General features: G+C 38.6%; 1 protein-coding gene across 1 annotated transcript; it reads right to left on the bottom strand.

Moving 5' to 3' along the window:
* Positions 1–449: 449 nt before the first annotated feature.
* On the bottom strand, positions 450–10,161 carry LOC311503746 (sialic acid-binding Ig-like lectin 7; the record flags this gene model as incomplete). The annotated part of the gene is made up of 7 exons (XM_084566620.1): positions 450–686; positions 947–1,004; positions 1,108–1,186; positions 2,259–2,519; positions 8,847–9,152; positions 9,326–9,709; positions 10,149–10,161. 7 exons carry the CDS (start codon positions 10,159–10,161, stop codon positions 450–452), a joined length of 1,338 nt encoding a protein of 445 aa, XP_084422746.1.
* Between the last annotated feature and the right edge of the window lie 5,559 nt (positions 10,162–15,720).

Raw genomic sequence — 15,720 nt, forward strand, 5'->3', positions numbered from 1 at the left:
GAAAAAGAAAGTCACTGCTAGAACTTAGTTCAATAAGCCATATTTATTAAAGTTAGTGAGACTTAGTTACTTGCCTGCCTGCACAACTTAGTGTATTTGTTTGCTGGAGAGACTGGACCCTCAGTGTGAGCCAATCACTCAGAAAAGTCTTCTTATTGCAACACATTTGTCTGAGGACGAGGACAAAGATTAAAACAACCTGCCGCATCAGAGACATATGGTCACATTCACAGACTTCTTGATCATCTAAACAACATCCTGTCTGACAGACCAGGAAACAAGATAAGTGCAGCCTGCAGGTTTTACACAATATGCTGATTATTTCACCAATGCTCCCAAGCTGATGTGGATTTATTGCATCCTGATCCTGAACTTGGAAACAGAGTTTTTCTTGTTTGACTAGATTGGCATCTTGTCCTTCAAAAAACAATCCTCAGATTTTCTACATTTTAACATCTATCCTCTGTGTCATCAGCAGTCTGTGTTAATGTCTTTGCTGGTTTGTTGACGTTGATCTGTGCGTACACCGTGTCCTGCTGCTGCTGTCCCCTGTCCTGCACTGAGACAGAGGACGGTTCACATCTCCGCTTGTAGAAGCTGATCTCTCCGTAATGGATGTTTTCTTCTTCTGCTGCTGCTGCTTTCTTCGCCCGCTCTTTAACAGCCAGCTCTTCATCTGTTTGATTCTGAAAAGAAAATTTAACGCTGTCAGTGGATGGGAGTGAATCTTCTTCTTGGTTTGGAGTCTCAATTGAACTTTTAACTGACACAACGATGCATCGTATAGTGAGTCACAGTGCACAGTGTTACCGTTATTCTAACAGCAGGTTTTGTCAGATTCAGTATATCGTCACATTTCCTTTAGAAACACACAGCACTGCAGTCTAAATTTGTTGCATCTATTTAAAAATGGACTAACTGACAGTAAAGTTTCATGTTTTCTCACCTGACTCTGCTGGACAGTTGATTTTTTTGCCTTTGTCCACCTCAAAAGCACAAGAACACTGTGGATTAAATCACCAATGAGAAATCAGGATAAAGTGTGACCCAGTGGTGAGACTAAAGCGTGACAGATAACCTTTGTTGTACGAACTGGCTGATACTCACCAAACACAAAGGCAGATGAGGATGATGATCCCGATTAATCCTCCGACTACTGCCTCACTGAGTGGAGATCCATTGGTACCTCACAGAGAGAAACAAGAAGACGCTGATATGTTAATTCAGTCCAGTTCAGTATTTACCTTCAATGTTAATGTAGTAGGTTGAAAACGCTATCTATTTAGTTTCTTATGTAAACAGGCAACTCCCCTTTTTTTTTGATAATAATTGAACTATTCTAACATTGACTCTTACTGACATTTTATACAGACATTTAGATTTACATCAAGGTAATATTTATGCCGTAGGTGGTGCTATAGTACTGCTAATTATTCACAGGTACGGTAAAACAGATTTTTCTGAATTGAGTATGGTTCAATATCTAATGTGAAAGCTTCAAAAGTGTTGAGTAATGCCGTGACATGATTTTGAGACACAGAGTATGTATAATAAGCTCGTTTTGTAGTTAATTGTCCCGATGTGTATCGGCGAGCTGAATTGTTTTATGAACTTCCGTTTTCACTGTAGCTTTGTAAGTATGAGTTTAAGTGACATTAGCCTTCAGTAACATGAGGAAATGTGTTAAGCTCGTGTTAGGAGGAACAGCTAGCAATGAGTAACCGGCGTTAAGAGAAATGCTACGTTCATTATGTTCATGGTTCCGGCGTGATGCCGCCATTTGTTAAACGCTGTTCTTCAAGGAGCACATACAGGTGTATGTGTGTGAGAGAGAGAATGATCATAACCTGTCAGGTTATTGTAGAAATGTTTTCTTTGTATGATGCTAGTGTAAGATGAGTTAAGCAGGAATAAGAATTTATGTGCAGTTACATTTATCTCGGCAGAATGTTTTACTCTTTATTATTAGCCTGGGTACACTGTGTTTAATATTTTGGTCATGGGTTTACATTCACTATTCAGAGAATTAGGAGGAATGTGATTGTGAATTGTTGATAACTGTGTATCAGAAAGACGCTAACTTCGGTCCTCTCTCTAATTATTTACAGATTTACTTTCACGACCTATTTTCATGTGTATATCGGTCACGTACCGCTTCCTAGCCTGTGTAACCCTTGCTGCCGGTCCAGAGTGCCCCTAGGACTGGTGCCGGTAACATTAACAAGATGAGAGCAGATTCAATTAATTTCTGCATTTACCTTCAACATTCAGATGAATCCATGGTGACGTCTGGTTACCAAGCTGATTTGAGGCCACACAGTAATAAACTCCTCCATCAGTCACATTGAAGCTGTAGAAGTGTCCTTCAGATACGATCATGGGTCCATCTTTGCTGTTCTTGAACCAGGTGAAGCGTCTGACGGGAGGCTTGGCTCTGCTGGAGCAGGTCAGGTTCACCCAGCTACCTGCTGACACCAAACCTGATGGACTGATGGATGCTGAGGTGTCTTTAGGAGCATCTGAGGAAAATGTGACATTGGCTGTATTAATTAAAACACACGATATTGTACAAATCCTCATGTGCAACAACAAACTCTGGTTGTCTTACATGAAACATTGAGAGTCTCGAGTGTCTCTGCTGTCTTGACGTCTTTTCCTTCATTCACAGGATATCTGACAGAACAGATGATGTTGTATCCATCATGTGTGTCTGACAGAGTGATGGTCTCCTGGATTTTAATTGTAAAGGTCCCATCTGTGTTTTCCTCTATTTTGTTGTGAGGGTCTTGTTGGAGTTTCCAGGTGAGTTGAGGAGGGGAGTGTGGACAGGGAGTGAAAGCTGAGCAGGTTATAGTGACAGACTCCTTCTCCTTCACATTACCTGAGATAGTAATTCTGGGTCTCCAAGGAGAATCTGTGGTTTCACATCAAACACATATTATTGTATTGGACTATGTATTCATTACAGATGTACCAGTATTGAATGTCCCTAAATGTCATTATTTATTATGAGTTATGACAAAATCTATTTTATTATTAGTAAAGCTCAGCTTTTCACTTTTTTTTTTTTTTTTTTTAATCAGTCCACTTATTTGTACTGTTGATAACATGTGTAGAAGGGTTACAGAGTTTGTTAACTGTAGATGAAACAGATTTCACATTATGTTAATAATAAATTCAAATTAACAAAACCTGTCTTACCTTTAACTGTTATTTGAAGAGAATCACAATCGGCTGTTGCCCTGAACGACCAGTTCTCAATTCTGAAGTAGTATTTGTCTGAATGACTTGTCTTTAAATTAGAAAACAGAGTGGTGCAGTTTTTCTGACTCAGGTCTCCAGTAATATTCATTGGATAGATGTTAACTGATTTACTACTGTTGAAGACTACATTATTTGGATATGGGCCAAATCTCCAGTCATGTTTAATCCACACTCCAAGGGTTTCTCCGCTGCTGTTAAACCCATTTCCTGGTTTCTCTCTAAAGTTACATGGGATTTTCAAACAAGATCCACTCAGTGCTTCCATCTTCTTTGGTGCAGTAATGAAAAGGACTGGTGTTAGATTACATTGAGCCCAAACACCTGTAAAACCAGACTAATGATGAACATCATGTGGATCAAAATCTGCCTGAAGAGAAAGTTGATGAGACACAAACTCCAGTTCATCTGCAGCATGTTACATGTAGACCCTTTAAACAATGTCAGTAGAAAATATTTCAGACTAGAAATGATTCAAGTAATGTCTCCAAATAAAAGAGACTGAACAAACAGCTCACCTGAAAGAAAGAAGACACTCAGTAACATGTTGACTGTCACCACGTTCACACACAGGGCTGCCATGACACTAATCTCCTAGACTGGAAACAAAGGCAAAAACTACTGTATGTTACTTTTACATATTTGGATCAAAACAGCCTTTTTAACAATGTATAATTTAAACATACACTTTAAATTCACACATTCAGCCCAGGAATTCTATACGAACAACCTTATTTAATTAAATAGAGAAGCACTTTGAAGACACACTGAAGATAAAATCTGAATAATCCAACATGACTTTATGCTCAAAATTCGCTGAAGCAATGTTGGAACCTGTCCCACAATCTTCCTGGTGTGAAAACTGATCTAGCAGTTATCACTGGCTGACAGTGGCATGTGACTTCTGAGGTCATCAGGTCATATAAAAGCTCTGTTTGGCCTATGCTCTCCCATTTGTTCCTTCTCCTCTTCGACTCCTCTTCTATCTCCTCCTCTGTGGAGACCCCCAGTTGCTCAGCTGCAGCTGGCTGCCTCAGTAGCCTCCTAACCAGAGCAGCTCCAGGCCCCTCCTTACAGCACCCACACGAGAGCCTGCTGAGGAATCTGAACAAGTCTATTAGCCACCAAACAGAAGGTTTGTAGGCTCATTCTTCAATCAACAGGAGCCACACAGCTGCTGCTAACAAGCCACTTCAAAGGGCTTCATATACGGTTCCCTGAAAAATAAATAAGGGACACCTCATAGGCCGACCCGATTGCCTTCACCCTTCGAGGCGTGGTGATTATTATTATGTTTGTTTGGTTTTTTGCCCGTTTTTTTGTGTGTCAAACAATTTAACAATTTGACTTGAACCTGAATTGAATTCGATGCATATTTTTAAGTGAACACATGGAAAATAAATTATTATTCATCAATTTATTTTTAATACAAAATAACACAATTAACGGAATAAAATAAATATCTTACTTAAACAGAAACAGAACCTGCTTAACTTTCAGCTCAATACGGGATGCATACTTTTGTTTCTAAATATGGAGTGATTCCGTTTTTCAAGGGACGGTTGGCAACCCTAGCTTCAAAGGAGCAGCCAGTTTCCCTCCAACATCTGCCATCAGGACCACATGGCAAAGACTGAATTTCAGCACTGAAACAACAGCTTGGCCCTTCCACGAGGAACCGCTAGCTAAAGGAGCAAAACACCAGAAATCGACTTCTCCACCAAACTCGTAATGTGTGATAAAACATGCTATGTGTTTTCTCTCAGGTTAAAAAGCTGAAATAAAAAATATATAAAAGAACAAACTTTGATCTTACCAAATGAATCTGCAACAGAGAAATATAGTTTTAATATCCAGTAAGTTGTGAATTTCTGTTGATCATCAGCAGATCAAATAACCGTCTCTGTTCAGTAGCTGTTTTAAAAAGACTTCATCCTTCCTGCTTTGACCTGAGAAAGAGGAATAAAGTCTTAGCAGCTTGACCTCATGAGGGCGTGACTCTGTTGAACAGTAGTTTTAATATTTACACGTTTAATAAGTTGAGAATATTTTAATAAGAGTGGTTGAGTGTGAAGTTTTGTTGGCGACTATTCTGAACTTCTCAATAAATGTCAGTCATAAAACAGATAACAGACTTTCACATAAATAAAATAAATAGACTCAACATGGACAATCATCACAGTTTATGTGGAGCTACAGTCGTCAAACTATTCAACTTCCTCTATTCTCAGCACATCTGTTGACATCACACCACTACTCTCTGTTTTCACTCTTCTCCATCAGACACAAACATATATTAAAATTAAAACCATATTAAAATTACTTATGGGGCGAAGTGGACGGTATTGATTATATTATCGGTACCTGTCCAAGGTTGGGATGGTACGTTCTTTAATCAGAAGTGAGCAAGTCCCACCTCTGATCTGCTGCCAGTGTCTTGGTGCTTGGTGAAAACCTGAGGATTCATGTTTACAGCACATGCTGAAACAGCACATGCTGCGAAACAGCATTAGTGTTAATAATGGTTAAGTTGTATGCAGAGTTTTTTATTTCACTTCATTTCAAATAAGTGACTGATACAAAATGTATGAAGTGAGAAAACTATAAACTACCACTAAATCAAACTAAAATTCAATATAAGCTTAGTACTATGCTGGTAATGTGGATGTAGATTTGTTTAATTTAAACTATAGTTCTCTGTTTACAGCATTGGGGTTTATTTTTTTTACTGTACATTGTTATATGCAGATAATATACCACACCTAAACCGAGGGACAGATATGAAGCCAGACCACAAATAGGAACTATGATAGTAGCAGAGCTGAGAAAACTATGAGAGCTGCAGGCAGTTTCCTGTCAGTAAACACCACATACAGTATTTTTGTCCAGGCCTCTTTTAACATGAACTTTCATGTTGTATGAGCACATAGTGAAGGTGCTCATTGTTTCTTCACTTGACTGTACTGTCAGCAGTCTGTGTGAAGCTGTTTTCGGGCCTAGACTCATTGACCTGTGGCTTAACCATTTCTCTCTGCTGTCTGCAATGACACTATCATGACTTTTAGACAACATTACAACACCTCAACAGCAACAATTCAGGTCAGACATATCATATGCAGTTAGTAAAAAAAGGGCTCACAGTGGTCTCAGGACCAGGGCCTCCTCTCGAGGGGACTGTGAGGTCCCACAGAGAAAAACAGTCTTTGGAAAAAATGCTCTTTCTAGCAACAGCTCAGACTCCTACACACACCCAGTGCAAACCCCAGCGTCATAATTGACGTGCACCTCCCCAGAACTGTTAACTATATGCCATGGCGACACAGAGCAGCGTATTCCTGCTTTAGCATTTCTGTGTCTCCATCTCCGTAATTTTTGAATTGATTGTTTTGGATCAATACAGATGAAACACATCAAGAACACAGGTTTAACTGAGAAGGTTTGGAGAAACAGAACATATAGAACATTTGTATGACTTGTAGCAAAATTTTGGCAAAGGTTTCAGTCACCATTGCTGAAAGTGAGGCAGGAAGTGGTAAGTGAAGCAGGATGTAGAAACAAAAATGAACCCAACTGGCAAAAAAGACACAGCACTGACTACCGTTTGGGTGACTCAGGTCTCCAAGGATATTCATTGGATAGCTGTTAACTGATTTACAGGAGGGTCAGGAAAATATCACTTCACTTCAGTATCACTATCTTATACTTTTTCATCCTAGAGTTCAGTGAAGAAAAACGGCTTCTCCTGCCACTTTAATATTTCAGTTGTTACTACTAGAAACATCTCAGGATCTGCTGCTTACATCTTGGGGCCTAATTTCACAGGACAACTTCAGATGAGTTCATTTCACATGTCTGATGTACAGTATAAATAAACATAAATAACAATCACCATGACATCATGACAGACACCATGTGAGGTCAGTGCATAAATATGAACATGCTGAAAACTGTGTGATATCTCGATTTGTTTTGCTGTTTCCTCCAAAGACAAGGTCAAAACTTGTTACTACAGTGTCACACACACTGTGGGAACGCCCCCGTTACAGGTTTCGGTTTCCCCCTCTGCTGGTCAAGGGCCGTAAAGACTGGTTAAACGTGATGTCTTGTGTTCTCTCCCTTAGGTGAAGCTGATTTGCGGTAATCGAAAGGATCTGATCAATAGGGGGAGGAACCATGTCTCTCTCTCTTTCTCACACCTTCTTCTTCTGTATGCTTATACCAGAAGCTGACTTTAGACCTCAGTTTAGCCCCGACTTCAACAACAGTGTCACCATCTTTGATTCATTTCCTGTGTTGAGCATTGCACTGTAGATTTCTATGCAGAGAAAGCTACAGTGCACGCAGATATCCTCAACCATGTCTGCTTCTGTTAATTTAATTCACAGTCATGGCATTCGGCATATGTCATAGCACTTGTACCAACATCTAACATGAAAAAAAGGTACTGTCTGGTGAGTCTAACTCTGAGGCTTATTTTATGTCTTGGAACCAACCAGTCAATGATTTATTTTTCAATAAGTATCCACGTAAATATGTAAAAACATATAAACCAGCAGTGGTTCTTTATATTTCATTTGAAATAGGTGACAGGCAATGAGTAGAGCAATGTGATTGAGAGAGGTGAAATAAAAGTGAAATATGAAGGAAAGCAGAGATAATACATAAGTAACTCTTGTCTGAGCTGCAGGTGGATTCAAGATGGAGTCTAAAGGAGTTATGTCGCCCTCTGGTGGTGGTTTACATTCAAAGCCCAGTGACAGAATGAGAGTAGATGTCCACAGAGAAGTTTAATGTTACTGTTTCAGTGTTAATTAGCTGTATAAATCAAAACAACACCTCGCCACTGCGCGGTGGCAAGCACTGATGCCTCACAGCGAGATCGCTTATTCCTGTTAAGGGTCGCGGGGTCTGCTGGAGCCTATCCCAGGTTTCATCGGGCGAGAGGCGGGGTACACACTGGACAAGTCTCCAGTCTATTGCAGGGCTAACACAGAGAGACAGACAACCATTCACACTCAGACCTACGGCCAATTTAGAATCACCAATTAACCTAACAAGCATGTCTTTGGACATGGATTCGAACCCAAGACCTTCTTGCTGTGAGGCATCAGTGCTAACCACCTCGCCACCGTGCCGCCCTATATAGTAAATATAATGTATAGAATTATACTACTTTGTAAATTATAGTATACAACAGTATCTATAAAAAAGAAATGACACTGTTTATTATTTATTATATGGTATTTAATAGTTCTAGTTAAAATAAAGAGAATCTTCAAAGTAAATCTTGTCTAGTGCAACCTGTTGTCTGGAGTCGGCTCTGCCTATAAATCGTCATAAAACTTTTATTCCTGCTGTTTAAATGTGTAACAAGTAACATGTTGAGTCAAACTGACTCAGCGGTAATGTTATTACATGTGTGAGTTCTCACAGATCAGAATCTCACAGACTGATGGATGCTGAGGTGTCTTTAGGAGCATCTGAGGAAAATGTGACAGAGATTTACTTTATTCATCACAAACAGCTGACACCCCATGAATCATCATGTGCTGACAGGATCCAACAACAAACTCTGGTTGTCTCACATGAAACACTGAGAGTCTCTTGTGTCTCTGCTGTCTTGACGCCTTTTCCTTCATTCACAGGATATCTGACAGAACAGTTGATGTTGTATCCATCATGTGTGTCTAACAGAGTGATGGTCTCCTGGATTTTAGTTGTAAAGGTCCCATCTGTGTTTCCCTCTATTTTGTTGTGAGGGTCTTGTTGGAGATTCCAGGTGAGTTGAGGAGGGGAGTGTGGACAGGGAGTGAAAGCTGAGCAGGTTATAGTGACAGACTCCTTCTCCTTCACATCACCTGAGATATTAATTCTGGGTCTCCAAGGAGAATCTGTGGTTTCACATCAAACACACATTTTACACTTTCTGAAAGAGCATCAAACTCAGACATTTGCTGACATTTCTCCAGTGTTACTGAGATTAATGGAGTTTGTTGTTTAAGACCAATTCATTTTTTATTCTCAACAGTGATATTATAAATTAAAAAAGATAAAGCTGTCTTACCTTTAACTGTTATTTGAAGAGGATCACAAACAGCTGTAGCCTTAATTGGCCCGTTCTCAATTCTGAAGTAGTATGTGTCTGAATGACTTATCTTTAAATCAGAAAACAGAGTGGTGCAGTTTTTCTGACTCAGGTCTCCAATAATATTCATTGGATAAATGTTAACTGACTTACTGCTGTTGAAGATTATATTATCTGGATATTGGATGAATCTCCAGTCATTTTTAATCCACACTCCAAAGGTTTCTCTGCTGCTGTCAAATTCATCGTCTGGTTCATGACTAAAGTTACATGGGATTTTCAAACAAGATCCACTCAGTGCTTCCATCTTCTTTGGTGTAGTAATGAAGAGGTCTGGTGTTTTATCACACTGAGCCCAAACACCTGTAAAACCAGACTAATGATGAACATCGTGTGGATCAAAATCCGCCTGAAGAGAAAGTTGATGAGACACAAACTCCAGTTCATCTGCAGCATGTTACATGTAGACCCTTTGAACAATGTCAGTAGAAAATATTTCAGACTAGAAATGATTCAAGTAATGTCTCCAAATAAAAGAGACTGAACCTGAAAGAAAGAAGACACTCAGTAACATGTTGACTGTCACCACGTTCACACACAGGGCTGCCATGACACTCATCTCCTAGACTGGAAACAAAGACGATTATTAAAATATGTCATGTGCTTCCTCTCAATCAGTAATAAAATCAGTAATACTTTTCTTACCTAATGAATCTGTAGCTGTAAGAAAAACTTCTCTTCTCTTCTCTCTTCTACTGCTGATATAACCTTCCTGCTCGAGCTCTGTCAGTGAGGAAGTCACCTTTTAGGGACATCTTGAGCTCATCATGGTGTGAATGATGTATTTATCTTAATAGATGATCTTTATAGAATCCGCCACAAAGTTGCCAACACCCATAGATTTGTGAAGCTCAGTATGTAGAGGAGGTTGTGCACAAACCAGTTGGATGAGAAATCAGATGGAAATCATCTGGATAGAGTCCTTTACATTTACAGTTTAGAGAAAAAAAGTTGGAGACAATGATTTCACCTCCAGGTTTTCTGCCAGCAGGGAACACATCACCATGAAAGAAATACGGGAAAAGGGGAAAGCTGTTCACTTCATGTATATCATACATTGATAATGTGAGTGTTTATTTTTACATCTCAATAAGTTTCAGCTAGCAGATGCAAAGGTTTTTCACATAAGAGAATAAATACTGTCCGTTCTGGTGCACATGATGAAGTAACTTCACCACAGAAACAAAATAACCAACTTCCTCTATTGACTTCAAGTTCTCAGGTTTTTCTCATCATCTTGAGGAAACAATGACTCGTTCATGTTTGCAGTAATTTGAAATCAATTAATGGGTTTGATATGTAAAACTCATTTGATATTAGGTTAACCCTAACCCTTTTGTTTCTTAACAAACACATTTTTATTCTTTTTTTTATTATTATTATTTTCCTGCTTTTGCAATAAGAAGAATGATTCACCCTAACATATCATTAAACACTGGATGACTCAACAATTAAGAGGCATTACAATGAGACTTATTTGAATAAGAAAGAGGAACGCTGTTTTCTTCTTCAGTTTTTGGTATGAAAGCATACCAAGATAATGGATGCACAGTATACATAACAAAATAAATCCCTTGTCAACATAATAACACTAAAATATTTATATCTAAAACTGAATATAACTCATTATTTTTGTAGAACTGTTTCAGTATCAGTCATCTACAATCATTTGAACCAATTCACTCTTAAAAGCTTTGGTACTTTTATTTCACACATCTAATACAAACAAATGACACAACAACACACATGTGAGGTCCTCACATTAAAATAAAGGTGTTGAAAACCGAAATGGAAAAGCTGCAGATGTGAAACTTGTGAGTTTCTCGTCACTAAACTGTGACTAAACCGTCACATTTTCTTGTCCAGGCTCCAGTGTTTTACTAATTTAACTAAAAAAACTAGTAATTAAACAAGCTCTCTAATATTGGAAAACAACTAGTTTGTAATATCTCACAGACACATATGAAGATTTTGATCCACTGCAAAGATCGAGCATGTATAACTGTATATCATCTGCAAAGCGAAGAACGTGGATCCCATAACTGAATAACATCAACCAAATAACAACACTGGTACATAGAAGATCACAAACATTTAGGTTTCAGTGACAGTGTACAGAATCCATGTCTGAATTAGACTAAAAGAGATGTTTGTGTGCTCAGGCGTGCACCAGAAAAACTGTCTTTGTTGGTCTGTGTCCTCATGAACACATATGAATTCAAAACTAATGACTTTTATCTTCATGTTTTTATCTCCATGTGTGGTTTAAAGCTCATTCAATGCAAAGAAGAACATCAACTCAGGAGGAAACTGGTTGATTCTGTTCTTCTTGCAGAGTTTCTTCATTTAACTGTTATTAAAAACTAGCATTTCTTATACTTTTTCTCTTTAGGCAAATTGAATGTTAGCACATTTCTTATGAATCCTTCACAGATGTAATCTGAGTCTCTACACAAACAAAACACACTTCTCAGATTTTCTTCATTTCAACATAAATATCCTCTGTGTCGTTAGCAGTCTGTGTTAATCTCTTTGCTGGTTTATTGATGTTGACCTGTGCGTACACCGTGTCCTGCTGTTGTACACTGTCCTGCACTGAGACAGAGGACGGATCACGTCTCCCCTTGGAGAAGCTGTTCTCTCTATAATGGATGTTTTCTTCTTCTTCTGTTTCACCTGCAGGTTCTTCAACAACCAGATCTTCACCTCTTTGACTCTATAAGAAATGAACCACATGTGATGTTTAGTGAGGAATATCTTCACCTGAATCCTTCCTTATTAAATCATTACTTTTACTTTTTGAATACGTTGATTAGACTGCTCTGATAGAGGTAATATATAAAGTAACTAAACACTGAGTCAGGTAGACTACAGAGAAGTTTAGTCATTACAAACCTGAGTCTGTTGTTGAGTTTGATGCCTTGACTTTAACCACCTGGAAAACATCAGAGGCTGTTAGATTAACTATACTGTGTTTTAGGGTCAATATATTTGACAGTAAAATGTTGAGACTGATGGGAAACAGATGTTTTTGGATGTGCAGCTAAAATGTCAGCGACAGTAACTGAGTCATGTTTGCTGCTTTGATATGTGATACTTACCAAACAAAGATGATCAAGCAGATGAGTACGATGATCCCAGTGATTCCTCCAAGAGCTGCTGAAACCAAACCTGATGGACTGATGGATGGTGATGCGTCTTTACGAGCATCTAAGGAAAATGTGACATTGGCTCTATTAATCAAAACACACAATATCGCACATATCCTCATATGCAACAACAAACTCTGGTTGTCTTACATGAAACATTGAGAGTCTCTTGTGTCTCTGCTGTCTTGATGTCTTTTCCTTCATTCACAGGATATCTGACAGAACAGCTGATGTTGTATCCACCATGTGTGTCTGACAGAGTGATGGTCTCCTGGATTTTAGTTGTAAAGGTCCCATCTGTGTTTTCCTCTATTTTGTTGTGAGGGTCTTGTTGGAGATTCCAGGTGAGTTGAGGAGGGGAGTGTGGACAGGGAGTGACAGCTGAGCAGGTTATAGTGACAGACTCCTTCTCCTTCAGATCACCTGAGATTTTAATTCTGGGTCTCCATGGAGAAACTGTGGTTTCACATCAAACACACATTTGATAGTTTCTGAAAGAATAAACTCAGACAGGTACATTTCTCTGGAGATACATTGACTGATACTGTTGATCATCCTACAATAGGTATTTCACTTCACACTATAGCTTAGATTCACATTCATCAAGTTTGTTGTTTTAGACAGAAACCACAACTTTTTATTCTCAACAATAATATTATGGATTAATAAAAATAAACCTGTCTTACCTTTAACTGTTATTTGAAGAGGATCACAAGAAGCTGTTGCCTTGAACGGCCCGTTCTCAATTCTGAAGTAGTATGTGTCTGAATGACTTGTCTTTAAATCAGAAAACAGAGTGGTGCAGTTTTTCTGACTCAGGTCTCCAGTAATATTCATTGGATAGATGTTAACTGACTTACTACTGTTGAAGACTACATTTTCTGAATTTTGTCCAAATCTCGAGTCACTTTTAATCCACACTCCAAAGGTTTCTCTGCTGCTGTCAAACTCTTTTCCTGGTTTCTCTCCACAGTTACATGGGATTTTCAAACAAGATCCACTCAGTGCTTCCATCTTCTTTGGTGCAGTAATGAAGAGGGCTGAATCTTTATCACAATCAGCCCAAACACCTGTAAAACCAGACTAATGATGAACATCATGTGAATCAAAATCTGCCTGAAGAGAAAGTTGATGAGACACAAACTCCAGTTCATCTGCAGCATGTTACATGTAGACCCTTTGAACAATGTCAGTAGAAAATATTTCAGACTAGAAATGATTCAAGTAATGTCTCCAAATAAAAGAGACTGAACAAACAGCTGACCTGAAAGAAAGAAGACACTCAGTAACATGTTGACTGTCACCACGTTCACACACAGGGCTGCCATGACACTCATCTCCGAGACTGGAAACAAAAACAACTATTAAAATATATCATGTGTTTCCTCTCTGGTTAAAATGTTGAAATTTAAAAATCAGTAATACATTTCTTACCAGATGAATGAATATCTGTAAGAGAATCTTCTCTTCTCTTCTCTTCTCTTCTCTTCGACTGCTGATAGTATCCTTCCTGCTCGAGCTCTGTGAGTCAGGAAGTCACCTTTTAGGGGCATCTTGAGCTCATCATAGTGTGAATGACATATTTATCTTAATAGACGATCTTTATAGAGTCCGCCACAAAATCGCCAACACCCATAGATTTGTGAGGCTCAGTATGTAGAGGAGGTTGTTTACAAAGCAGCTGGATGAGAAATCAGCAAGAAATCATCTGGATAGAGTCCTTTACATTTCCAGTTTAGAGAAGAAACGTTGGAAACAATGATTTCACCTCCAGGTTTTCCGCCAGCAGGGAACACATCGCCATGAAAGAAGTAATATCTGAAAAAGGGGAAAGCTGTTCACTTCATGCATATCATACATTGATAATGTGAGTGTTTATTTTTACATCTCAATAAGTTTCAGCCAGCAGATGCACGGTTCTGTCCGTTCTGGTGCACATGATGAAGTAACTTCACCACAGAAACAACATAACCAACTTCCTCTATTGACTTCAAGTTCTCAGGTTTTTTCTCATCGTCTTGAGGAAACAATGACTCGTTCATGTTTGCAGTAATTTGAAATCAATAATGGGTTTGATATGTAAAACTCATTTGATACCGAAAAGATTTGCAAAAACATTTTCACATTTCATGATAATGTAGCATGATGCTGCTAATGGTGCATGCACATTTCTGTCATTACACTTTAGTTCCCCATTTACAGCTGTGGGATCTTTGTACCAGCTCTACATATGGTGATGTGCACATTATGTATCACACCACAACAGATAAGAAGATAAACCACTGACAAGAACTCTAATAATATCATAGCAGCTAAAACCATGTGAACTAAAGGCTGTGGAGGTTTAGAGTTTCCTCATGTTGGATTTTGCAAACAACATATTCTTGTCCTTTTAACATGAACTAACATCTTGTATGAGCTCAGAGAAGTGGACGTCTTCATAACGGACATCTTCCTCTGTTCTATTGGCTATCACTTGAAGATCAGTCTCTTCAGCTGTTTGTGTTGTCCAAATCCATCAGTTTGGGCTGCAAACATTAGATTATGAAGTTCATGTCCACATGTCCAAATGTGAAGACTCAAAAGTATATGAGGATGTATATGATTGAAAATTAATTTGTTAATTAAATGTGTCAATCAATGTTAATAAACTCTAATAAAACCTCAGTGGCTCATATTAACTGGTGGTGACTGAACACAGCTGTATGTGGAGATATAAACTGGACTTACTGTAAAATCGGAAAATACATCATGTTCAACTTCCCTTCAGTCAGTGTTGGTACACACAGACATTTTCTGTAAATTCTTTTTGTTCCTCTTTTGATAGGCAGCCTTTCAGCCTCGTAATGCCACCATCACAGTCTCCCTTTCATTATTGTCTTAGTAAGAGCTTATGGACACAGGTGATACTCAGGAGTTCCCTCGTGAAGGTATGCTTTAAGGATGACCTTATTTTAAACATGATGAGGAGGATTCTTAAAGACATTCATTGATGAGTTTTTACCTCGTTACTGTAGGCACTTCCCTTTACCCAGTCTCAGACCTTCTTGTTTGACTAGGTCTGTATTAATCAACCACTAGTTTGGAAAACTAACATTAGCTTTGTTGTTATTGTGCATGCAACCTGTGGCGAGTTTGTCGACTTTTGTAGATTAATAAAAAGTA

This window comes from Chelon labrosus (assembly GCF_963514085.1).
Source record: "Chelon labrosus genome assembly, chromosome: 18".
In the NCBI taxonomy this organism is placed as follows: Eukaryota; Metazoa; Chordata; class Actinopteri; order Mugiliformes; family Mugilidae; genus Chelon; species Chelon labrosus.